Genomic DNA, 25,436 nt, shown 5'->3' on the forward strand with positions numbered 1-25,436 from the left:
TATGAGCCTTTTTTTTTAGTAGCTGCTTTTATTGTAAACATCAGCAATCCCCACAACTTTCGCACCGACATTTCAGGACATATATGCAACTAGTTCAGAAAACAAATAATCGCATCCTAGCCATCTCAATCATCACATGGCGTGAGCAGCGTTATTGTGCATACTATCACCCGGGTTTCCTTGATGGCTGATATCACTTCGCGTGAGTGCCAGATGAGGAGGCTGCTCACGTTTTCAGGAGTGGCTAGTTCAAACTCGAGAGTTTTCGATGGTGGCTGGTTCGACACGGGCCTCGAAGGTCTCCGCGTAGTTATCGGAGAACGCGAAAACACGTCTAATTTTGCACTGAGGCTAATGCGTTAAATACCATATGAAAGCTATAGCGCACGTCTATTTACGTCCAGCTATACGTCTTTTGAAAAAGGTGCCATTGCTGAGCTGAATAGCGTCGCGGCGTCTGAAGTGAAGTAAGCCCGCATATTCTAATTCAGCACACATTCGGAGACTCGTTCGGTAGGAACACATAAGGTAAGGATTACCCTTTGCTAACTCTGGAGTGCTTTAGTCGCAAAAATTTCGAGTTAATTTTGAAACTGGAGCGCGAGTAAAAGTTCTCCGATGGAGCTATATACGACCGCCTGGCAGGCGACTGCACATACGCTTACCTTTTGCGTTGAACGATATGTTTCATGCGAGACCAAAATGAAAACATATAAATTGCACATGGGAAGTGTGAGAAGAATGTCTCTTTCAAAGTATAATGTGAAGCGAATGCGCACGAGATCTTTAAAAGGAGATCGCCGTCCAAGAAACGGGCGGAGCTGAAGTATATTTCTTACTTCTTAGGAACACAATGCGATAGCATTAGAGATTCCTCCCGCATATTGATGCATATAACTACTGCCCCTAATTAACTAAATATTACTTTAATGGAATTGGAGATCACGGTGAACGGCACGTCACCCCTGCAGAACCCGTGGCGGCCGTCTCAATTTCCACATGACGTCACAATTATGTGATCGTGTCACAACCTAGTCGACAAATGGGAAATTGCATGACAACGCCTTGTTTCTGTCCCAAATAGGCTTATAATGCTATCGCATCCAAGACAACTAGCGCCGAGGAGGGAAGACTTGTAGACTCTCCGGATGCTGTTTGGCAGCGTCCCATGTTCGCCATGTTCGGTACCGGCGCCCGGCGCACTTTGCTTGGCTGTTTGTTTTTACGTATTGGAAGGAAACACCTTCAGCAGCATCCTTCGCACAGTGCAAGTATGGGAAACGCAGCGGCGGGCAGACACTTTGCCTGTTCGGATGGCGATGTTCGCTGGCGGCGTTCGCCCATAGTTCGTTGTATGCGATACGTGATGCGACCAATTAGCCGAGGCCTGCAGGGGGCGCACTAGTTATTTCGCTGCGGGAATACGCCACGAAATTTCAGCTCACAGAGATGGGGCTTTGGAAGCTACACGAAGTTGAATAACGGGTTCCTTGCCCGGGCCGCGCGCACTTGAATAACTGCCAAGTGTGCGTACCCCGGGTAAGAAACCCCCCCGTGGCCTCGACCTGCCCGTGACCAGGCGGCGTCCGTTCTCTCGGACTGGCGGCGGAGGCACCGTTGCACAGCTGCTGACTGCGCGAGTTCATGCGGGGCGGAATTACAGCGTCGCTGACCAGGAAGGTCGCGGCTACACGTGCGATGCGTGGCTGCGTGCTCAGCCCTACTCAACCCTGCAGCTCCCTCTCCACCCGCCATAGCAGCGCGAAAAGTCCAGTGCTCCCTTCCCTCTCGCTTACACTCCCGGAGGCTTTCCGTTGCTCCGGGCTGGAGGAAAAAAAGAGATCAAATTTCGGACCGATTTAGAATCTGGGTCGACCGTAGGGTGCACGCGTCTGGGCAGACACGACACTCGTCGCTGTTGTCGACTGCACCGTTGCCTCTCCCACCCCCCCGCTTTCGCCTTTCCTCGGCCGACGGTGGAGACGGAGGCTGACACATCGGGCAGCGATCCTGTTGAACCGCTCTTAGGCAGCCGATCATTGCTCGCCGTTGCGTCATGCGCTGCGTCTGGCCCTGCTCTGTGCGGCCGCCGCCAGCCGACTGCGGAAAAATAGCGCGCTTGGTCGAGCGAAAAGTAAATCGTGCTGAAGTTGCAGTTTATATAAAACTATATTTTTGTTTTACCCTTTTGTTCTTTCTTTCGGAACGCCTTTTTGCAGCCGTGGCGTTTATATCGGATCCGGAGGATAGCACGAAAGAGGCAATGAGATAGGGCACGAAAAAGGAATTGAAAGTTTATTTCTCTAACGCACATTACTGGGAGAAGAGGGGACACTGGGCAAAAATCTGTACAAGAGAGCTTAAAGTAGCAGCCAGTACCTACATCGACAGCAGTGTGTTTATCGCTTCAGCAAAACATAATATTCCAATAAAAAAAATATAGACAGACAAAAGCAGTATAACGGTCACCGCACACACAAAAAATGGGAGTGAACATGTATAAAAATAAAAACAACACGCGTTACAATATTTCGGTGATACCGTAATAGATTCGTAAAACCACAAGACGGGCAATAACTGATGGCCAGATGTTTCATTTATATATATGTTATTTTCTGCCCGTATACGTGAAGGTGATGTGCTGTGTTATAGGAAAAAGGAGTTTCCGATATGAGGTGCTGCAAGAAAGCAGAAGCCAGGACAAGAACCATCGTGTATTGTACTCTTATGTGTATTGGTGCTGATTAAAGGCTCTCAGTATGATTGATTACTGCTTTTAAATGCATTTTTTAGGAAAAAAATATCCGTACGCCAAATACAATACTGCCTAAACCACGGAAACGCATGTGAATGTCCATGGTATGCTTGAAATCAATCTTCTATTAGGTTTCTGCACAGCTAGGAACTTGTTTTTTGTTTTGTGTGTGTGTGTGTTTCTTATTGTACCACACACAAATATGCGGTCGGTAACAATAGCGAGCAAGTATGCTTAATAAATAAGAATATTTATGTAAGTTGGAAGCGCAGAACGCCATTGACTGTGTCCATTTTCTTGCGTATATTGTTTGTACGTTTCTCCGCCTGAGGCTTACCGTGAGCACCACACATAGGCAATTTATAGTCTATATTTCTATTGTAGGGCTACCTAGAATGAGCTCAAAATTTATAGAGATAGGTTTGTCTTTTATATTTGAGATGACTTCATTAGTGTTCTTGGCCTTTAACTTGAAAGAATTTTCCCCACACATTCGCGCGAATAGCTAAATGTTTTTTCTATATATTAATGAATCCCTTTCATGATCAGCTGGCAATAGCATTGTGAGTTTTCCGGCGTAAGCTGCTAAGGTCATAGGTGAGGGTTTGCAAAATGTATCATAAATACAGACATTACGGATTAAATATCCTAAAATGCTGCCCTGTGGTAATCCAGAAAAAGAAAGCTTATAAAGTTGATTGACTCTGTTCATTGACAATTCATCAGAAACAACGAAACTTACAAGCAAGGACAGGTATTAAATTTTACTGGGTCGCTAGTCATGTAGGTATTAGGGGGCAGCCGATGAATGTGCTACACGGGACCGTAACAGTACAGTAAAACAAATCTACATTCCTTGCAAAGATTGCATGAAGATCATACGGAGTAAACTAAGAACAAAATGGCAGACTTCATGGGAGAATTATGTGAACAATAAATTCCACATTATTAAGCCTATAATTGGAGAATGAAAGTCATGGAGCCATCAAGAGTGCTTTGTCGAAGGGATCCTATGCCGTCTCCGCATCGGACACACACACCTCACGCATAACTTTTTATTCCTGCAGCAAGAGAAATCTACATGTGGAGTATGTAGAGATGAGCTCACGATCAATCATATTTTGGTGTCATGCACAAAGCTCAACGAAATAAGAAAAAAGGCATTTCATAGCTCTCTATAAATGCCCTTGTCGAATTTACTTGCGTTCTCAATTTTTTCAAGGAAATCAACATTCTAAACAAACTGTGACCGCTGTAAACCATTGTCTTTCTTACACAGCACGCAATCAACCCTGTCTTTGGCGCATGATGGCCTTAGTTGCCTATGCGCCATAAAACCCAATACAATACAATACAATACAATACAATACAATACAATACAGTGCAATTCATTGACAATCATTTGGATGCCGTTTTCCAAAAAGGATTGGATCCCCAATTTACCTATTTTTCTAATTACATATTGGCGCAGCTTATGCGGCACCAGCCGATGGTGGACTCAATCAAATGCCTTCTTAAAGTCAGTATTTATTCCAAGAGCAAATTTTCTCTTCACAGAATAGCCTACAGCTATCTACTTTTTTCTTTGTTTAATAAAGGATTAGAAACAGCAAATATTTTCTTTGTTTATTCTGTCTATTGTATGACGCGCAGCACATTACCGAACGTGACTACCCCTGCGGACTGCTACGAATAAACAGTAAATAATTATAAATGCAGTTTTCTCTCATGCATTTTCGGTTTCGTTTCAGCCGCCGAAAGACGGCTAAGACGTCAAAGACGCGCTGAGATCACGTGAGGCCGCAGAGAACTGCACTATTTATCGCTGCGTCATTCATTTGAATTCGCACGAATGTTTACGCAAGCCTATAGTTAAGTTAAAATACAAAAAATAATTAGCACCTATTATACCTCAGTTGTTCATCATTCACATAACTGCCTTGCGTGTATGACGTCACTTCCTTAAGTCATCGTCTGAAACCGAAAACGAAAAAAATATTGAATAAACATTAACAGATGTAAATGAATTCCGCGTGATGATTCATGTACCCTGCCTACTTGTGCACTATTGCCAAAAAAAAAACAAAAAAACAAAACAAAACAATGAAATGCATAAAATATTTTGGTGTCTCTACTACTAGGAAATAATTTTTGTGAGCCCTTGGACAACACAAAAACAATATAAATTGGTCTGTAATTCGATAGTTCTGTTTTTGTGCCGTCCTTATATAGAGCAACAACCTCTGCAATTTCCATTTGGTCTGGAAAAGTTCCAGTGGAAAGAAAAAGATTTTCAATGCTTATCAGCACGCGTGCGAGCACACTGATCACGAACTTGAAAGGTATGATTTGATTAATCGATTGATTGATTGACTGATTGATTGATTGAAAAACTTTATTTTCCACCAGAAGAAGCCGATCACCCCACCCCCGGCACGTAGGCCTAGAAGACGGGGGCCGCCGCGTTAAAGGCTGGCTGGCATGTGTACCCCGAGACGAGAGACCATGATAGATGTAGTGATTGTAGGGCGAGTGAGACCCTCGACCACATAATATTGGAATGCCCGCACTCTCCCGGGGTGGGAAAAAATATACTTAGTAGAGAGAACTGGGAGACCCTGCTGCAAAGCTCGGACCCTAATCTCCAGCAGAGCATCGTCCACCTGGAGGAGAGGGCTGCCATGGGCCAAGGTCTGATTTGAAAACCGTTTTTGTCCTCTCCTTGACCAGATTTTACATAGGTGAATACAGTTATTTCGTATACTTGTGCAGGCTTTATAAACATTGACTCAGGAACACTTGGCGTTTGATAATCATACCACTACTGAAATGACCACGAAGCTCCTTTGTAACATTAAAAAAAAAAAGCTATTCGGTGCATGGGAAAACTCTTCGCCTTAAATATGTTTATCATTCCTTATAACACCGTCACTGGTCGTCCTTAAATAAAATTCAGTATTTTATTTAGCGGATCCCGTGGTTTAAATTTAGTTTTTCTCAACAATCTAGAAAACACATTCGTAAAATATGCAAGCTTTAAGCTGCGTAGCGCCTTGTTGCAGAATTGTTTATACTGTTGCACCGGCCCGAGTTTTCAGGACTTCAGGAACTGCCCCGTGCAGTTTATGCTTTTTTTTATTCTGCGCAGTAATTCTTCTGTGATTCAGTCTTTGTCGTCTATACGTTTACGGCTGCATACTAGTGGGAAACAGAATCGAAAACTGATATTTCGTTATTTGAGCATCATATACTTAGTCAACTTCCTTGACACATTCAACATTCTCCAAAGTTATTTCCCTAATTGCTGTACATAAACGGTAAATAATGTTGTTGTCCAATCTTCTGTATCATGATGCAGTCCCTTCTGATACAAGAACTGCGGTCTGGAATGGAGGCAAATATAGAAAGGTGGTCGCCGACGTCGGACAGAATTGTTTCAGTAAGTGCGTTGCGTTTATCAGTCTTAGTGATGATGGGATGAATTGATGTTGCAGTCCAACAGGTGATATGCATTGCCAAGTCAATAACATTAGAAAAACCGTATCTGTCTAGCATCGCAAGGAAGTCATTGCGATGGAGAAGCAGTGATCATATCAATATGAATGTCACCACGAAGAAGTAATGTATAATCACAATCAGTGATACACAGCCCAAAAATCAATTTCTTAAACACGAAGCAATGCATCAAAATTTCAATTGCGTGGACGATGCAGCACACTATGCATGTATTTACCGCTTTGAACTGGTAAAATGTCGTAGTCTGGTGTAGATTCTGTAAAACTGTTATTTGAAACTGCTTTGCGCGTCTTCAGTGCCTGTATTGAAACACCACCGCTCTTGCGACAGCACCTGTGTGAAGAAAAAAAAAGAAGTTACAGATACGGCCTTCCATTTTATCTTCTAAATTTTTTTTTTTTTTAGCGGTACAGCATAGGTTCACATGTGCCAATGTGGAGAATACAAAACGAAACGGCTACACAATTCTTATGCCAATATAAATAACAATGGCAAGCCAATAAGTCGTTTAGATAAATGGGTTTGTATTTGGCTGACACGATGAATGAATACTTTCATAGAATCAGGGAGCACAGACAACGCGATCGCAGGCAAGAACAAACGAAAAAGACACATTTGATCTTTGTCGAAATCTTCCGTGTTTCGCTATTTTATCGCAAGAGAACGAATATTTACATTCTAAAATAAATAACAACATCGCCGTCGTTTGCAACGAAGTATGCATCCGACCGATGAAGAAACGTTCTTGCGGGTATTATTAATTTAATGTTCGACATCGGTCTTTTCCCTGTTAAATAAGAAGCAAGGGTTGTTGCGATGTGCAGTCTTTCTCAAATATATACAGGTGAAGTGTTTTGCTCCTAAACTTCATAACGGGGTTCGTTGCGCATCTCCAGCGACCGGAATCTAAATCTCGCCCCCATTCTTCTCTATGCCTGTGAAGTCCAGTATTGCCTCGAGGGGCTTTTGTTACAGGGCTTAGAAGCGAACCCTTGGGCCGTATATTTTTTGCAAAGACTGTACATATGAGATACAAGGAGCTTGCGAACTGTTACCTAATATCAGTAGCATCTGGTTGAGCGCACCTGTTCAAGAGTGCGAAACCAAAACTAATAAATAAATAAATAAAATAAGCAAAGGCACGAGCCCTGACACGCAAGTGAGACTACTCAGTTATTCGTTGTTTGCCAAATATTTCAAACCTGGGCCCGCTTGCACAAAACAATCTTAAGACTGTCTTAGCTAAGTCCAGACTTAACTGGAATCTAAAGAATAGGCCACTAGCATGGCCGCTTAAGTCTGGAGTCAAGACTGGGCTTCAGTCCTGACTTGAATAAGTCGCTTGTATGGTTACGACTCTAGTGCTGTCTTGGTTAAGACACAAGGACGCCAGGTGTCTAAGTAGAGAAATTAGGGAAATACAGGGATGCGCTAGCACTGTCCCTGCTGTAAGATGTACACATTCCGTCAATTTTGCGTTGTGTAAAATCCGTGCCATTGCTTTTTGCGGCTTAAGATTGTGTTACGAGGAAAAATGCCCCAAGTGGTTGCTGAGGCCGTTCTGGGAAGCCACTCTGGTGAACATGAACCCGAAGCGTTCGACGTCCGGAACACGAGCCGTCTTAAATAAGCTTGGTCTTTCTAAAGACACCATTTAAGTCTGGACTTAGCTCGGACTTTATCGTGCAAGCCGGCCCTGAACTCTTTTCTTGATAGTGCGACCGATGCAACGCTCACGGATCGGTTATCCGCACGTGGGCAATATTGATTTCCTCGGAAAACTTCTTAAGCCGCGGATCTTTGTGACGATCGATATTTTAACTATGTTCAAACAAAATCGCCAATGGCCTAAAATTGCTCCGACAATTAGATTTAGTTTCGAATTGTCGGAATTGCAGGGTGAGGTAGCCCTTGTTGCTATATAACCTTGCAGTAATTTTCTTTTAACGTAGTATTTCCGCATTTATTTCTTTGTACAATATGCCCATATCTGCAAGACAACAGTACGCGATAAACAACATCCTCATTGCAAGTGTTAAAATTTGCGGTGACTGATTTTGTTTTTCCTCCTGGTTGGCACAAGGATTGCTGTCTTCCAAAGCATGGAAAGTTTGAGAAACGCCGAAGACATCACCTCAATACTTACTCGTTTCTCCACGCTCGTTCTAACGGCTGCGGGAGGTCCGGTGAATATATGCCTAAGGGGTTGAAGTTATCAATGCGACAAAATTAAAGGGTTTTACTTTCCATAGCACACAGTGACCTCCTCAACCTTCGTTTTCATTTTTGTTACCCTCCACGGTTCTCTTTGACATGTAAACACCGACCGGTAAGATAGATATTTTACATACTCTGTCTTGAGCCTTATCGGTAAACCGCGATTTGTAACCTGAGAATGCCTGAAATAATCACCCCACAAGATTCTTATTCTCTTAGTTATTTCACTTTCAGGCATTCTCAGGCACTTTCGCATTCACACCTATCCCAAATAGATGCATTCCCGCCCCTTTTCCAACGCTTACTGTTGCATACCGCTTACCGACTGCCTACCGTACCGTAAGCAGCCGTTTCATTCAGATGAACTTTCGTTGTTTGCGTATAAATACTTAGACACATTAGTTTGCCTTGCCTGTCGATACTTTGGAATTCGTTTCCTGGGTTACCAAACGGCGAGGTGATCAGTACTCGCATACTACACGTAAAGTTTTAACCCCAATTTTTCCCAGTTCAGTGCTCTCAATACCGCCTCTAAACACGCGTTGAATATTACCGCAGAAATGGTGTGTCTTTGTGTCACATCATTAATAATCTACATTTTATCACTATTATTTTAAAGGACCCTACTCGATGTACAACCGCTATAAAAGTTTCTCGAGCCCTTGCACTCGAAACTGCTGTACCCTAATTACGCAATGCCTGCATGGCCGCTTAGGTTGGGGTAGGTTACCGCGTACGAAACACGAAAAAGGAAAAAAAAAAAGAAGAAAACATTCCCACAGAGCACGGAACGTTTATAAGATAGAAGAAGAGTATAAAATACAGGTGACTTCATTAGAGGCACAGATTTCACGACTAAAATGCACGCGACAGTTTGCATCGAAGCGACGAGTTTGAATCGAGTGACGGAAAGGTTTATAAATCCACTTTTCTGCTGATGATTTTCTTGGAAATAACGAAAGTGCCCAAGAATCAATTTTTATCGAGAACAAGATGGTGCTGTCCTCATTGTTTCTTTAATGAGTGTGTACCTCATTCGGCCAACCACACGCATTTACTCCGCCATGTGACATGAGCCGCCAGCTCAACATCTACAACCGACATAATGCCCTGACACTTACCCGCCGTCGCACTGCACCTGACCTTGTTCATCACGGCACGCTTGAAAGCAGCACAACAGCGGTGCGCAGAAGCCCAGCCACGTGACTTTTTTTTTTTTTTTTTTTTCATTTTTGATTTTTCGCGGGATTTGCTTGCAATGCGAAAAAAAAAAAGGAGTACGGTTTTGACGTAGTTAGACCGAGTGGACGGGCAAAAAAACATATGTTTAGCCTTGTCGGCTCATGGTGTTGCGTTGTGTTCATAAGTTGTTGAAGATGACGATATTTAGAGTTTGGTCAAAAATAACGAGAATAAGTGGCAATAAAACACGCGAGTTGATTGCCTGTGGTGATAGGTACGAGACTCAGTACTCAAGATAAGGAACAGTGAGACACTTTGGACTTCGGGAAAGAGTGATTTCCCATTAAAAAAGAATGCATCACATATCGTGTAGAAAACAATTTATTAAGAGGCGTCTCAGGTTGCTCTTCATCTTTGCGCATCATTTTATGGAGTCTGCAGCCAATACTTTAAAAAGTTAGCAACTGAACATAATTTATCAGTTATTCAGGGGGAACAAAAATGGTCTGAGTTACTTTAGTCTAGTTCCAGTATCATGCATTTGGCTCCATTCGCGAGTGCTTTTCATTTTTAAAAGCTTGGCTCAAGTTACATGGGACCACCCGTACATGCATAGATGGCAAGACGCAAGGTCTTCTATTAGGCTTAGTTGCATTATTTTAACACGACAGCGATAAAGGCCCCGTTAACCAGAAAGTCCGCCGTTGGCGTTGCGAGCGTTCACTGACGGTAGCCAGCAGCGGAGATATCCGCACACTGAATGAACGTAGGGTTGCCTGACGCTACGTTGGCAGGACGGGCCAACTCAGGCCTAGCTCTTCTTTTATATGATGGGTGTTGTCAGAATCAACCTGCCCGGACCGTTGCGCTTACGTTATCCATGTGCTACGCAGATACATTTATGCGACTCGGTTAAAGCGGGCCTTTATAAATGGGCTGGTAGCCTACGCGGTCGCGTCCTCTTAGAAGCGGAACTGAAGCGTTCCCCATTATATTTGTATTGCGTTAGCAATACTCCGCCAAGTTTCAGCCCGTCGCGTAGTCCGGGGAAGGGCCACGTTTCACCTTGAGCCGCAGTCGAGCCGAATACGACTTTAACCAAGCCGTATGAACGTGCCTTAGTGGCCTATATGGGTAACGTGAATGCCAGGGTCCTGGCAGGCTGATTCTGGCATAACCGCCCCATGTGAAACGAAAGACCCAAGTTAGGAGCTCCTGCAGCCCACATATAAAGCCCCGCTTTAACCAAGCCTTACGAACGTGTCTTAGTGGCCTATAGGGGTAACGTGATTGCCAGGCTCCTGGCAGACTGATTCTGGAGCAATACCATGGAGGTATTGCTAACGCAATTCAACTCGGTTTCACCAGAGCTAAAAAACAGCCACTTGTGTGTGTGTGTGTGTGTGTGTGTGTGTGTGTGTGTGTGTGTGTGTGTGTGTGTGTGTGTGTGTGTGTGTGTGTGTGTGTGTGTGTGTGTGTGTGTGTGTGTGTGTGTGTGTGTGTGTGTGTGTGTGTGTGTGTGTGTGTGTGTGTGTGTGTGTGTGTGTGTGTGTGTGTGTGTGTGTGTGCGTGCGTGCGTGCGTGCGTGCGTGCATGTGTGTGTGTGTGTGTGTGTGTGTGTGTGTGTGTGTGTGTGTGTGTGTGTGTGTGTGTGTGTGTGTGTGTGTGTGTGTGTGTGTGTGTGTGTGTGTGTGTGTGTGTGTGTGTGTGTGTGTGTGTGTGTGTGTGTGTGTGTGCCGAAATGTTCACTTAGCTAAGCCATTTGCCTCCTTGAGCCCGCTAATTATTTTGTTTTCGTGTAGGCGAGCATCAGCGAAAGAGCTTTTCGCGAGCAGCTCTGCATGTGACCGGAGTCCAAGCCGGCTGATCGCTCCGAGAGCGTGTCTTTCCGCACGGAAAATGTCATTACGGGACGCGCTCCTCTTTCGCCCACGTTTGTTTTCGTGCTCCCTCCCCGTCGCTCACCTCGTCGCCGTAGCCTCCGCACTTCTCGCACATATCCGACGACCTTCGCCACTGTTTGACACGTGCGCTCGACTCCTCCATGACGTCGCTACATTTGGCGACATCTCACCCGCCTGGTGCTATTGGTCGTGAAACGGTGTAATTTGCAGCTCGCAAGTCGACCTCTAGCTTGAGTGGGGCCCGCCTTCCGTTTGTTGTTTTCGGTAACGTTCCGCTGGCCGGTAGAAGGCGGAAAACGTGTACTGCATATAAGTGAGCGCCGAGTGAGAGCCAATAAAAAGTCAGTTCAGCCGGAAAATAGGCGACCGAGGTTTGTATGTGACGCAAACAGAGTTTACACTTCAGTTTTGAAAGCTCCCAGAGCTCACGAGCCTTTTAATGCATGTAACGAGGAAGCGATATTTTTTCCGAGACGAGCATTTTGTGCTGTCAGAACGTATGTTGTTCACAGCCGGACTGTTGGCGCTCAGGTAGGTGTGATTCTAACTTCGACCTCGCATGGGCCTCCGTCTTGTTCTGTCCTAATTCTTTCCTTTAAATAAAAGTTTATACCACCCCCGCCATCACCCACTAATTGGGGAAATGTCCATTCGAAAAATGCGAATACACGCACTCGGGCGAATCCGTGCTGTTTGGCTCACAAGTGCCTTGCGCGATGGTAATTACTAATCGTAATTTGCTTTGTGTTGTTCTGAATTGTAATGTTCTGTTCTCGATGGTAATTCATGGTAACCATGTTCCACTTTCTCTGCGGGTGGTTCGCCAATAAATAAAATCAAACCTTTGTATGGCGTCCACCTCCATGCATTTGGCAACTACCAAGACCTAAATTTTTCCCATATGCTGTTCACAAAACCTGGCGCGCTATAGTTGCCCACTTGAGTACTGATTTAAACGTTGAGTTGTCTTTTACTCTGGCAGGCCACGAGCACGCTCAGGAGAGCTGCTGCGTGCGTGCGGGCAACAAGCCCAGTGCGACATATGCATTCGCGCCGTTATCATCGCTACGCTCCCTAGAGTGACTCTGGGGAACCCGAATGTCTTTCTTGTAGCTCTTTCCGAGCTTTTCCTTTCAAGGCCCCATTTTCCCCACATGTCATTCTTAGCAGCTGTTGGCAGTATGCAGGAAGCAAATGGTTACAGTAACATAAAAGCATTTCGGGTCTAACTATACTTGGTCACGAAAACGCAGCCGCGTCGTGAAACGATTGATGGAACAAAGGCATTCGGCTTCCAAGGCGACAAGGCAAAAAAAAGAAAAGTAAGACAAGCTAGAGAGAATTTTAGGCTTTGATTGAACGCCATGTGAAGGCCCCAGATATTTTGCACTTAAAAAGTGCATCGATTTAAATTGGTTGCTGCGATTGAATGTACCGGAGTCCAAGTAGCTTATGGGTACAAGTGCAATGATTATTACGGCTTGATAGATATATCTGTGAATACAAGTGGTCGCAGTTGAAATGAATCAAAATTTTTTAAACACCTTAAGCTCTCTTTCAATTTAAAATCAACAGGATTTTTTAGAAGTCATATGTAACGTTATTGAAAAACAGAACAGCGCCAAAAGAAGAACACAGGACAAACACGGGACACGTTCGTCCTGTGTTCTTATCTTGTCCCGTCTTTTTGCGCAGTTCTCTTTTTGAATATTGCCTTACCAACCAGCCCCCGATCGCACTCTATATGTAACGTCAGTCTATTTTAATAATTCTACGGTATTAGTTGTCTTTTTTATAAGTACGGCTTTAAATGTGAATTTGTTAATGCAAAGGCTGCCGAATGCCATGAAAACCATCCAGATTAGGTTTTTTTACAGGGTTGTTGTTGCGCTCATCAACGCGACATACCACACTGTCGGCTTCTGGATTGGCGCCTGCTCGTCGAGAGCGCAGCTGCGGGGCGTGCACTTGAGGGCCGGAGCGCGGTGCGTGACTTTTCGTTCATTTCCCGTGACCCTGGATCGCGGATCGCCTGGCTGGCGCGGATTTCAAGTCGCCGACGCAACCCCGCCCGCAAGACGACTCCGGATGTCCCGCGTCGGCAGGGCGAGCAGCACTATTCCGAACCAGAGATCATCCACGGTGTGGGGAGGTGTGTGTTTGTGTGTGTGCGACGCGGGCGCTGGGCTCTTGTGTAAAGAAGCCGCGGAGGCCAGGAAGCTCATTCCCACGGGACTCGGGCTGTCCGGCAAGGACGTACGTGACCACGGCAGCGGATTTGAACTCTGGAATGTGCACGCGTGATGTTGTGCGTACAGGATGACGGGAGTAAGGAGGAACTGTGCTGGAGCCTATTGGCCCCGCCCAGAGAGTTTACTGCGTCCCTATTGGCGCAATGATAGGAGCTGTGTTTAGGGAGTCTATTTAACGAGCTGTCAAAGGCAATTCGAAGAAAGGAGAGACCAGTTACAATAAAGATGTTGTAAGCCTGGTTCGTCTACGGGTAGTACTCCAGGGTGCCCAGCAGGTACAACTCAACAGACCGCCGGTCAGCGCAACCGAGCACGGCGGGTGAGAGGAGAACCCTTTCGAATGCCAGCAGCTGAAGAGACCGTCGCCCTCCGGACGAGCACGGCGGGTGACAGCGTGGAGAGCGGCTTCGAAACTTAACTGGCGCAGTCGACAGGATCTGCTGTGGCTGAACTGGAGTCTACGGGAACGACGACGGCGACACTACGAGCCTCGTCAACGACGACGCCTGACCGTGACAACCGCTTGGAAAGCCAATTCGTGAAGACGCTCCCAGCTTCTTGAATTCGGCGCAAGGGGACCCACCCCAAGGGACACCAGCGGCAGTCAGGCGAGTACCCCTTTGGCATCTGCGGGCGCATGCTATGTCAAAGCCCTGGGTTTTGAGGAGCGATTGCGCTAAGGAAGGAGGAAAAATGGCAGAGGGGGATCAGAGTGAAGAGTTGGCAGCCGCCGGCAAGGCAGGCGAAGATGAGGTAGACTCCACACTGGAGGCTACGTCAGAGCAGTTGGCACTACTGCAATTGCAACTAAAAATTGTAGAGGCCCAGAAAGAAAATCAAAAATTGATTCTAGAAACAGAGCGATTGCGCTATGGACAGAGCGTGGAGCTTAGCGATAGCGGCAGCACCGTCGCGGCGAATGCTGGAACAGATGAAGATAGAAGGCTAAAATACGCGAGCCTATTGAAAGGCGTCCTGGCACCAATGCCGAATCAAGAGCAATTAGTGCCTGGATGGTTTGAGGAGGTGGAGGCGACTTTATGCTCGTACGACGTCCCGACCGAGTGGTGGGCCGGACTGGTTTTACCGAGGCTGAGCGAAAGGGCGCGAGGGCTCCTCGTACGGTTATCAGCAGACGAGAGGAAAAACTTCGCGTCTTTGAAAGACAAAATTCTTCGCGGACTGCGACTGTCAGCCGCAGAATACAAGAGATTATTCTCGTCAAGCAGCAAAGAGGCAGGAGAAACCTGGGAACAGTTCTCCGTACGACTAGAGAATTATCTCGACTACTACCTAGACAGCTGTAAAGTGCGCACCATTGAGGAGTTCAAACAGCTGGCGGTGACAGACCGAATGAAGGAATGCTTAAGCGCCGATGCAAGATCACACGTTGCCTTGAGTGAGAAAGAAGGTTTTCTCAAACCTAGTGAACTCGTAGAAGTCGCAGAGAACTTCGAAGGGAGTCGGAGGTGTAGGTCAGCGGTAGGACTAGCTGCGTCCGCAACGGCAAACCACCATGCCGAGAAGCGAACCGCTACGTCATCTCAATTGGGAGGCAGCACGGCTGAGAGGCGTCCCGGGAGACAGTGCTATAAATGCCACGAGAGAGGCCACTTTGCAAGAGAATGCCCGAGAAAAGAAACGGCCTTAACAAAAGATGGAAGTAGCAGTCGCAGAGGCGAAAGGCAGGTTGTTGCTCGAGTGGAAATTCAAGTTAACAAGGAGATGGCGACAAGGAGTGTCAGGCGACAGAACGAGGCAGGCGACAAACGTATTGTCACAACAGAGAGCACGGGTCAGCAGCTCAGAGCTTTGGTTGATTCGGGTGCCGATGTAACTGTCCTTCGTAAGTCACTTTGCCGCGAGTATGAAGGCGCGGGGTCAACACTGAAGCTGAGAGGAGCGTTTGGGAGTGAGGTAGTCGCCGAGCTGGCTTACGTGCCATTAAAGGCAACGGAGGGTGCTCCCCTAGTGTCGTTCAACCCGTCCGAACGAGGAGTGCTGTGTGCGCTTACCGATGAGCTAGTCGCAGGCGTAGATGCACTGATTACGCCAGATGACTACAATGAGCTTCTCGGGGAGAGAGCAATAACACAAGCAGATGAGTTAGTAGCTGTGGAATCAGATACAGATGAACCAGACGGGCCAGATACGGGACACGCTGATGCTCTGGCGTGCGTCGTCGAGGCGGAGCCTGCTGCCAGCCAAACCGAAACGAACCAGACAGCAAGGCAGCTGTTCCGGAACGCTCAGCTTGCCGATGAATCGCTAAAAGAAGCATGGGCTCAGGCTAAAGAAGGCTCGCATGGCATGCTTATACGGGACGAGCTGCTGTTCCATCGAGAGCCAGTTGCTGGACACGAGTGTTGTCAATTGGTACTACCTTCGGAACGGCGCGCGGGGGTTTTAAGGTTGGCGCATGATTCAGCGTGGGCAGGGCACCTGGGCGAACGTAAAACGCTTCAGAGAATAAAGGGGTCGTTTTACTGGCCAGGCGTAGCCAGAGATGTCAAGCAACACTGTCGTACGTGCTATTCATGCCAGGTAAAGGCCCCTGCTCGCACTCTCGATCGTGTGCCGATCACACCCCTCTCTAGGCCAGACAGCCCGTTTCAAGTCATCAACGTTGATTGCACAGGGCCAATTGAACCACCGTCTGCGCGAGGGCACCGTTACGCGTTGTGCGTTGTTGATGTTAACACTCGGTGGCCAGAGGTCGTATGCTTGCGCGCGCTGACAGCGAAGGCTACGTGCGAGGCGTTGCTACAGATCTTTGCACGCATGGGTATACCGGAAACGGTGTGCTGTGATCAAGGCACAAATTTCACGGCTCAGTTAACTAGAGAGATGCTGTCCAGGCTTGGAACATGCCCAAGGTTCTCCACGCCCGACCACCCGCAGAGCAATGGACTGGTTGAGCGCTGGAACGGTACCTTCAAATCCATGTTATTCCGTATTGTGGAGGAGCACGGCAGGGACTGGGACAAATTTGTTCCATTTCTGCTGTGGGCATACAGAGAGGTACCTAACGAAACGACGGGCCGCTCTCCGTTTGAGCTGATGTACGGGAGGGTGCCAGTGGGGCCTCTTTCCATCTTGCAGAAGTCGTGGAGTGGGGACTGGTCCGTCCCGGACTCTCTAACAATCCCAGCTGAGGAATATCTTTCGGAGCTGCGCAAACGGTAGGCTGAGGCACATGCAACAGCTGAAGGTAATTGCACAGATGCTCAGAGAAAGTATGCGAATCGCTACAATCTCCGCGCGACGGATAAACAGTTCGCGGTAGGGGACAAAGTGTTGTGGTTGGAGAAGGAAGGCCAAGGCAAATTGATGGGAAAGTGGATAGGACCGGTCAAAGTTGTACAAAGGTTGCGGCCCTACAGTTACCTAATCGAGTTGGAAGGCGGCACACGTCGGGCTGTGCACGCCAACAAACTCCGAGCTTACCACGCACGCTTTAATGTTGTAGGCACAGTTTTCGAAGGGGACAGTGACTTCGGCGACGTGCCCACATTCCCAACACCGTCTGACGAAGGATGTAGCGTGTCGGGCGAAGCTTTGAGCCACCTTACCCAATCGCAGCGGGAGGAGCTGACCACGGTGCTCGCTAAGCACGGACAAGTGTTTGGTAGTAAACCGGGCAAGTGCACCGCTGGCATGCACAGAATAAGGCTGAAGGCAGGATCTGAAGTGGTAGCCGGACATGCGTACAAGGTACCAATGGTGTTTCGGAAGGAAGTGGAAAGGCAGATTAACGAACTGTGTGAGTGGGGTCTGATTTTTCCGGTAGAGAGCGCCCATGCCCATCCCATAGTTTGTGTATCTAAGAAGGACGGCGGCATAAGGCTCTGCTGCGACTATCGCAGGCTCAACAGCGTTACGGAACCGGACGCATTCCCCATGAGCGTACCTTCGGAGCTTTTGTTTTTGGTGGCAAAGGCGCGTTACATCACCCTCATTGACATGCTGAGGGGATATTGGCAAATACCGTTAGATGAGCAGTCTCAATCACTGACGGCGTTCGTAACGCCGGTCGGGCAATACGCTTGGAAAGTGATGCCTTTCGGGCTTCGGAACGCTAGCTCCACGTTCCAGCGAATCATTAACGAGGTATTAGCACCACACAGAGAGTATTCCTGCGCTTACATTGATGATCTCGCCATATTTTCCGAGACGTGGGAGGATCATCTGAGGCACATCGACAATGTTCTAAGTTCCGTAGCAGCCGCGGGATTCACTGTGAATGCAGCTAAATGCCGATTCGCAAGAGGGGAGGTAGAGTTTCTTGGTCACATAGTAGGATCGGGTAAGCAAAGCGTGAATCCTGCAAAGGTCAGCGCTATTGAGGAGATTCCCCCGCCACAGACGAAGCGGCAGCTGAGGAGTTTTCTCGGGTTGGCAAACTACTATAGACAGTATGTCCCTGACTACTCGCGTATTGTTCTCCCGTTGACTAACCTGACGAAAAGGAGGACCCCTCATCGGCTACCTTGGGACAGCGAGGCACAGAATGCGTTCGAGAGCATTAAAGAGTGTTTAGGGCGCGCGACATCGCTGTATGCACCAGGTCCTAGTAAGGAGTTTATACTATCCACCGATGCCTCCGACTACGCCGTAGGAGCATGTCTCGCACAGTGCGACGAGGAGGGGAACGAACGCCCGATCGCATTTCTAAGCAAGAAGCTCAGTCCGACCCAGACTCGGTGGGCCACAATCGAGAAGGAAGCCTACGCGATCATATGGGCACTGAGTAAGCTCGAGGCTTGGCTATTTGGTGCACAGGTGCGTGTGGTAACGGACCACAACCCCCTTAAGTACCTTACGCTTACCAGCCCGCATAGTGCCAAGTTAACTCGCTGGGCTCTCGCTCTCCAAAGGTTCAATCTTACGATCGAACATAAAAGGGGCACTCAAAATGCCAACGCCGATGCTATGTCAAGGCTGGTGGCGGCCAACTAAATGGAGCTAAGCGCATCGAGGGAAAGGTAAATGGCCTAAGAATTGTTTGGGCTTTGTCATTGCGTGTGGGCGCGGATGGCGGGGGGTATTGAACTTGACGCCAGCCGCGTCGCGTTGTTCGCTTGTGTGTTGTGTGTGGCTGCAGTATAAAGACTTATGCAGCACACTTGGTGGGGAGGTGTTGCGCTCATCAACGCGACATACCGCACCGTCGGCTTCCGGACTGGCGCCTGCTCGTCGAGAGCGCAGCTGCGGGGCGTGCACTTGAGGGCCGGAGCGCGTTGCGTGACTTTTCGTTCATTTCCCGTGACCCTGGATCGCGGATCGCCTGGCTGGCGCGGATTTCAAGTCGCCGACGCAACCCCGCCCGCAAGACGACTCCGGATGTCCCGCGTCGGCAGGGCGAGCAGCACTATTCCGAACCAGAGATCATCCACGGTGTGGGGAGGTGTGTGTTTGTGTGTGTGCGACGCGGGCGCTGGGCTCTTGTGTAAAGAAGCCGCGGAGGCCAGGAAGCTCATTCCCACGGGACTCGGGCTGTCCGGCAAGGACGTACGTGACCACGGCAGCGGATTTGAACTCTGGAATGTGCACGCGTGATGTTGTGCGTACAGGATGACGGGAGTAAGGAGGAACTGTGCTGGAGCCTATTGGCCCCGCCCAGAGAGTTTACTGCGTCCCTATTGGCGCAATGATAGGAGCTGTGTTTAGGGAGTCTATTTAACGAGCTGTCAAAGGCAATTCGAAGAAAGGAGAGACCAGTTACAATAAAGATGTTGTAAGCCTGGTTCGTCTACGGGTAGTACTCCAGGGTGCCCAGCAGGTACAACTCAACAGACCGCCGGTCAGCGCAACCGAGCACGGCGGGTGAGAGGAGAACCCTTTCGAATGCCAGCAGCTGAAGAGACCGTCGCCCTCTGGACGAGCACGGCGGGTGACAGCGTGGAGAGCGGCTTCGAAACTTAACTGTTGTCTTTACGTAGCCCATTTTGTTTGGCAAAACTGAAAGCCCAGGAAATAAAAAAAGCGTTACAGCATGCTCCATGCGCCACATTCACCGCAGTTACACCGCTATCATTCCCCGCGACTTAGTATAACGTGCGACCAGATCCGCCCCCACTGCTCTACACACGAGAGCTTCGCGTTGCTGCTGGTTCTGATTCGTACCTTTTTTTTTTTTTTTGTACCGTTGTCGGCACTAGAAACAAGTTTAATGTGTCAGTGGTTGCTTGGAGCTGTAACAGCACAACATATTTCTGTGGCATACGTCTGCGTCATTGTTTTTGTCTTTCCTGTAGCCCGCGTATCCAGTACATACAAAAGAGAAAGCCGTGGGGAGTGTCAGTGCGGTCACTGATACCTTTGCAGAATGTATTCATGGGATTGCTCCGGCGCTGTGTCCTTGTACTTGGAAACAGTAGGAAATCAGACATCCGATAGTCTTCAGAGTGGTAAGGCTCAAGCTTTCCTGACATTCCATGGATTGCCAAAATGTACCTCTACGCCCACAACCATGCTATTCGCGGAAGAGAATACACTCAATGCATACGCCTTGAGAAAGTTCACATTCGACACCTCTCTCGAATTACCTTTTGCCATCTCATCAGGCTCCCTATTACCATGGCATACGTATCGTTTGCAAGAAGCATTGATTCCCATCGCACCGGTCTGCCGCCGCCTCTAGACTATCCTCTCCATTATGAAGCCCGCATCAACCTCATGTGCATTTTTCTTGGCCCGTCATCAGGAATCAGGTAGATTTATCGCTGAAACAAGTCACTTTTGAGTGTTTTCTACGAACAATATATGTTAGCTGCCTGTCTCCATATAGGCGGCTCAGTGAACCCCATAAGTATATTGGGCTCCACTGCCATCACCGTAAAGGCCGCGGAGTTCAGTGGACAGAGTTAAGACTTCTCACCAGACTTCATCGAAGGTTGCAAAGCATCATGCTCTCCATGTCGCTGTTGATTATATCAATCAAGAAAGCCCCTAGTATTCACTTATTTTCACTAGTTCAAACAATCCCCCCAGGCTTACAAACTTCTCTACATTGTGGTCCCCATGAGCAGCAGCTGGTCGCGGAAACCCAAGAGCTATACATCACTCGGTCGCCATTAAAGAATACGATTTTGTCTACCAATGGCTACCGGAACACTGCGACATCGCAGGTAACGGGCGCCAGAACGGTCAACCAGGACAGCGAACGTGTGTTGATCCCAGTTTCGAAAGCGGATGCAGCTGGTATATATAGTCTTGGCATTCTTGCGTGGGAGAGGAGGGTTGCATTATAAAATTCCAACCAGTTTTCGAATCCCGCGTTTACAATAGCAGGGTTTTGACCTGTAGATCCGGCTTCCACCTGGTCTACCAAGATTTGAAGTAGCACTACGATGTCGCCTGTGGATTGGCGTCACATTTAGGAGACTTGTTAGCTGCATGGCTCATTATCTTGCTCGTGGTGTCTGCAACTGCGACGAGACATCCAATTTGTGTATGCCCTGTGTGCACTCCTGAAAGGCACTCTTTATGCTGTGCGCTGGAGGGTCTTCATCCACGACTGCTGACAAAAGCGAAGATACTCGGCCAGTGGTCCCGGAAAACGTCGGCAACAAAGGCCTGCCAGGCACTGAATGAGCCTTTGCTGAGTGTGTTTGGCCTGCACGATGGAATATGGCTTTGCCTTACTCTTTATGGTTCCTGACTTCATATTCCTATTTTTTCCTTCACTTTTAAATGTCATCATCCATATCTGCCGCTTGATAATAGCAAACCGTTTTCTGCCACCGGTTAGCCTCTCTGTCTTTCTTTATAATCCTGTCAGGCTAGTCTTGTTATTATTTCTTTCCCTCACCACAAACGATCTGGTTCTCTCACAACCATTCATGACCGGCATTACTTGCCTATCTCCAAGCAAGCAATGCCGGTCATGATGGGTTGTGGAACACTTGCCAATGGGCAATCAAGATACGTCATTGTCATTTTGATAGAAGCATTTATAGAAGCGTCTTGACGAACCGAAGTAATCAGGTTGCCAGTTAGCTTCATGTCTTGTTTGAATTTCTCTTGTTGTTGATCCCATGTCAGGCTTTATCATTATGTACTATGCCGCGCCTAGCTTAAAAAGCGATCTTTTTGCGTCTTTGGTTCAATTATTTTTTTTATACCAAGCTTCTGTGGCATTTACTTTACAATCTTCATTTTCCTGAAGCGGCACACACAGCAGCATATTATATAGGATGCTTGTGATGCTTGCCAAGCCATACCCGCATTCATTATTAAGACCGGCACCGAAAATAAATCCCTTCTTTATTTTAAATTGTGTGCTCTATTTTTCGGTTAGATAAATGGTAATGTCACTAATCTCGCTAGAGCCAGTATACTGCGCTACGTATGGCAAGGAAAAAAAATATCACGCAAGCGAAGCTGCAAAAACCCCTCAACATGACCAAAATTGCAATGGGCATGGTACATTTAATCTGCGATTTTGGAAACAGCAAACTGCAAAAGCATTATCCGCACGAGCAGATGATTCACAGAGCGTAACACTAGTATGCGGGCTGGATATCGAAAATTCCGGTAGTCACTGCAAGGTAAGCCCTGGGAATTCTATTTTGTGATCGCAGATGCATCAGGGGCATTCTCACGGGGAAACGGCGTCGTCATCAGCGTCGTATTCCTCGAAGTAAAAATCCGCCATTGATTTATGTTTTGTGACTGATCATGTGATCAAGGTGGTCGCCCTGGAGTGGTTAGGGAGTTAGGAGGAGCAGGAAACTGATAAGATGATAAATAAATAAAAAAAAAACAACAACATCGGCAGCGAAGAATTGTATTACCCATAGAGGCTTCAGTGACGGCTGAAATATGTCACTGATATGTATAAAGGCAACAGCAGACACCCAACAATAACACTTTATAGGAAAGCAAGTAAGGGCTTTGAGCTTTTACGAAGCACTGTTTGCTGCTTAAATAGCTTAATATTCGTGTGGCATCACGTTTTTGGGCTTCGACGTCTACGTAAATATCGGGTGTATGACATGATTTGCAGCTGCTTCCTCGGCTTGATATACGTTGTACAGACTTTAGGCACGAAGTACAAACGATGTCTAATGCGAAATCCAATTTCGGGTTGGTTGATCTATTTATTGTAAATCTTGCTCCTGAGTGTTCGGTCGCGTTTTTCTTGCTTTCACTTTGGTAAAGCGGTAGTGTTTTCGCAGCTAGAATTGAGGGGGGGGGGGGGGGGGGCTTTAATCCATCAACCAAGATATTTCTGCGCCCTTTTACTATGAGTACCTGAAGCAGCTGCATAGGACGGCTTACTTCAGGGGTGCATTTACTGGTTTCTCTTGGAGGAGGTTGTTCCATTTGGACCGTGCATTTTCTGATCTTTGCACTGAAAATACGCATTTCAGCATGACGTTGCTATTCAAAAATTATTGTTTCGGAGCTGCTTAAAATCCGACCCTGGCTTGTTTCATATTATTTTTGAGCACAATCAAACCTGAATGCTTTTTGTGTTAGTGCAAACCACAAATTTCTTGCAACGGAATCGATTTATAGATACGCCGTGTATATACAAAAATAAATCAATAAAATGAATTACCCAAATCAGCGAGCACCGTAACTGGGCTCCGTACGCGCTAGCAGATTAGTGCAAACGTTTTCCGCCGCATCTACCTGCCTTCGATTCATCTTTTGCTGGGGCTGGCCACATCTTTTCCCAAGTCCGTGCCCAGTTATTTCACCGCCTAAGCACCGTCCAGTCATCGCAGGGAGCTACTCACAGGCAGGTTCAAGAAAACTAAAGCTTAAATTGGGAAAAGCTCAGCTCGCAAGGCTCCCTGGTCAAAATTGAAGCCCTTTATTTGCTTCTCACGACACGCCAGTAAAGAGGAGAGAACAGATGGAGGCTGTCGAGCAACGAAGCGCGTCGGGCCTCGCCGGCGCGTTATACGCCCGCCGCTCTTGCTTTGCTCCGAGTCGTATTATACATGGGTGGCAGCAACAGCAGTGCCCCGGGCGCCTTTTTGCACGCCAGCGCCGGAAATCACCGTTCTTGCGCTTTGGAGCAGTGTAGATGACATGACGGGGAAATCTCAGCACAAGATATGTGCGGGCCGCCCGCCATCTCTCTCCCACACTCGCTTACACCTGCGCGAGCGGTAACAACAAAATTTTTTGCGCCGCCGCCATGACTCCGGGCGGCGTCCTATATACGCGTACGCACCCCAGCCAGCTTGGCGCGCGCGTGTAAATATAGAAAGCTCAGGAGGGAGAATGGCGATAGTCGCCACGTAATTCAACAGGTCTCGGAAACTGCGCTGACCTGCCATGGCGTTGCCGCCATGGCTGAGCGGAATAATGGGGGAAGGTAGGGAGAGGATTGGGGGAGGGCTCTCTCGTGCACGTAAGAGGAGACTGACGACAAAGGGCTAGCGGTGTTTCCCATTCGTATGCTCGCCCCTACAACGAGCAAGAGAGGGCTGGCGTGTGCGAACGAAAACAAACGCGCTCCGGGCGACGGTTACGCGCTGCAGGCGTAACCGTTTCTGGCTCTTTTCGGAGCACCGTTATTTTTTCCCCGTTTGTTTGAGAGATTCGCGAATTTCGTGTAGTGGGGCTAGTGCTTTGAAACCGTATCAGCTGTTTGCGTGCCCCTACGCCCACCACCGCTGTCCCTGTAAATGATTTGCTCTTGTCCTGGTTTCCTCGCCAGTAGAACGACGCTTCTTTCGTGTTTGTTTTTTTATTCTTTTGCAATCCGTTGTGGGTTACGTCGTGCTGACGTAATTTGGCTATTTAAAAGCTTTTCCTAGGTGCCTGTTTCGGGCGCCTTCGGAATCTTGCATGTAATACGTTAATTATAATATTGTTGTAAAATTATTGTTCCAAATAAAAAAAAAGAAAAAGAGAATAATTATTCCCTCAAGACCAATTGCTGCGCTCAGATCAAGTATATTCGGCTAGGAAGGTGGAGATGGTTTATATATAGGCCGCTCACTCAGCACGATCTCCGGCCATTTAGACCTTCTCTTAACTCTCGACACGTGCATGTATAAAGAGTGCCTCGGCTGGTCAAGGGTAGTACCACAGAGTTTGTTACTCTTACCAAGGGCGAAAGCTGAGGGCTCCGCACTTCAGCCACCATGGGCTCGCTAAGAATCATGGGACGGTGTGCTACTTGGTGCGAGACAGTCCAAGTTTTTTCGGGAAAACAGAGTGGCGTTACTAAGATGTATCTTGCTCCTACTTATCATCATATCGAGGCACGAACGCAGAGCGCACGAAAGCAGGCGCCGCCAATAAAAGGTTTCTGCTTTCCGCATTGCCTCTAAAAAGTTCCTAAAGTAATTGAGTGACCATATCTAGTTTAGAAACATTTTTTTCGTTGTAAACTGTGCCTATTATGAGCGACATATTGGTTTCCGTGCTGCTCAATATTTAGCCAATAGGAGAGAGAACCATCACTTATTTTGAACCAAATGTAATCTTACGCGCTGTTTCGCCCGCTTTTTGCAATTTACAACCACAAAATTGAATGCTGGGACATTTTTTATTCTGGAACAAAGTTTATCATTGCATTATTCGTCGCCAAACGCTGTAGTTCTGCGCTCGGTAGCTCTTCGCCCCATGATGCTTTGGGCG

General features: G+C 47.5%; 1 protein-coding gene across 1 annotated transcript; it reads left to right on the forward strand.

The window, feature by feature from the left end:
* Positions 1-14,248: 14,248 nt before the first annotated feature.
* On the forward strand, positions 14,249-21,422 carry LOC146202458 (uncharacterized). The gene is made up of 3 exons (XM_084601369.1): positions 14,249-16,339; positions 17,060-17,540; positions 21,306-21,422. The coding sequence occupies exons 1-3, from the start codon at positions 14,469-14,471 to the stop codon at positions 21,420-21,422; spliced, it is 2,469 nt and encodes an 822-aa protein (XP_084457495.1). The 5' UTR covers positions 14,249-14,468.
* Positions 21,423-25,436: the final 4,014 nt, after the last annotated feature.

The sequence above is a fragment of the Amblyomma maculatum genome, chromosome 1, assembly GCF_055883805.1.
Source record: "Amblyomma maculatum isolate TAMU_Amacu chromosome 1, ASM5588380v1, whole genome shotgun sequence".
NCBI lineage: Eukaryota > Metazoa > Arthropoda > Arachnida > Ixodida > Ixodidae > Amblyomma > Amblyomma maculatum.

Coding starts and splice junctions, on each gene's coding strand:
- LOC146202458 (XM_084601369.1), top strand. CDS start 14,469: ATGTCAAAGCCCTGGGTTTTGAGGAGCGATTGCGCTAAGGAAGGAGGA. Junction 16,340..17,059: donor GGCGTAGCCAGAGATGTCAA/GCAACACTGTCG, acceptor AGATGCTCAGAG/AAAGTATGCGAATCGCTACA. Junction 17,541..21,305: donor TAGCCGGACATGCGTACAAG/GTACCAATGGTG, acceptor CACTCCTGAAAG/GCACTCTTTATGCTGTGCGC.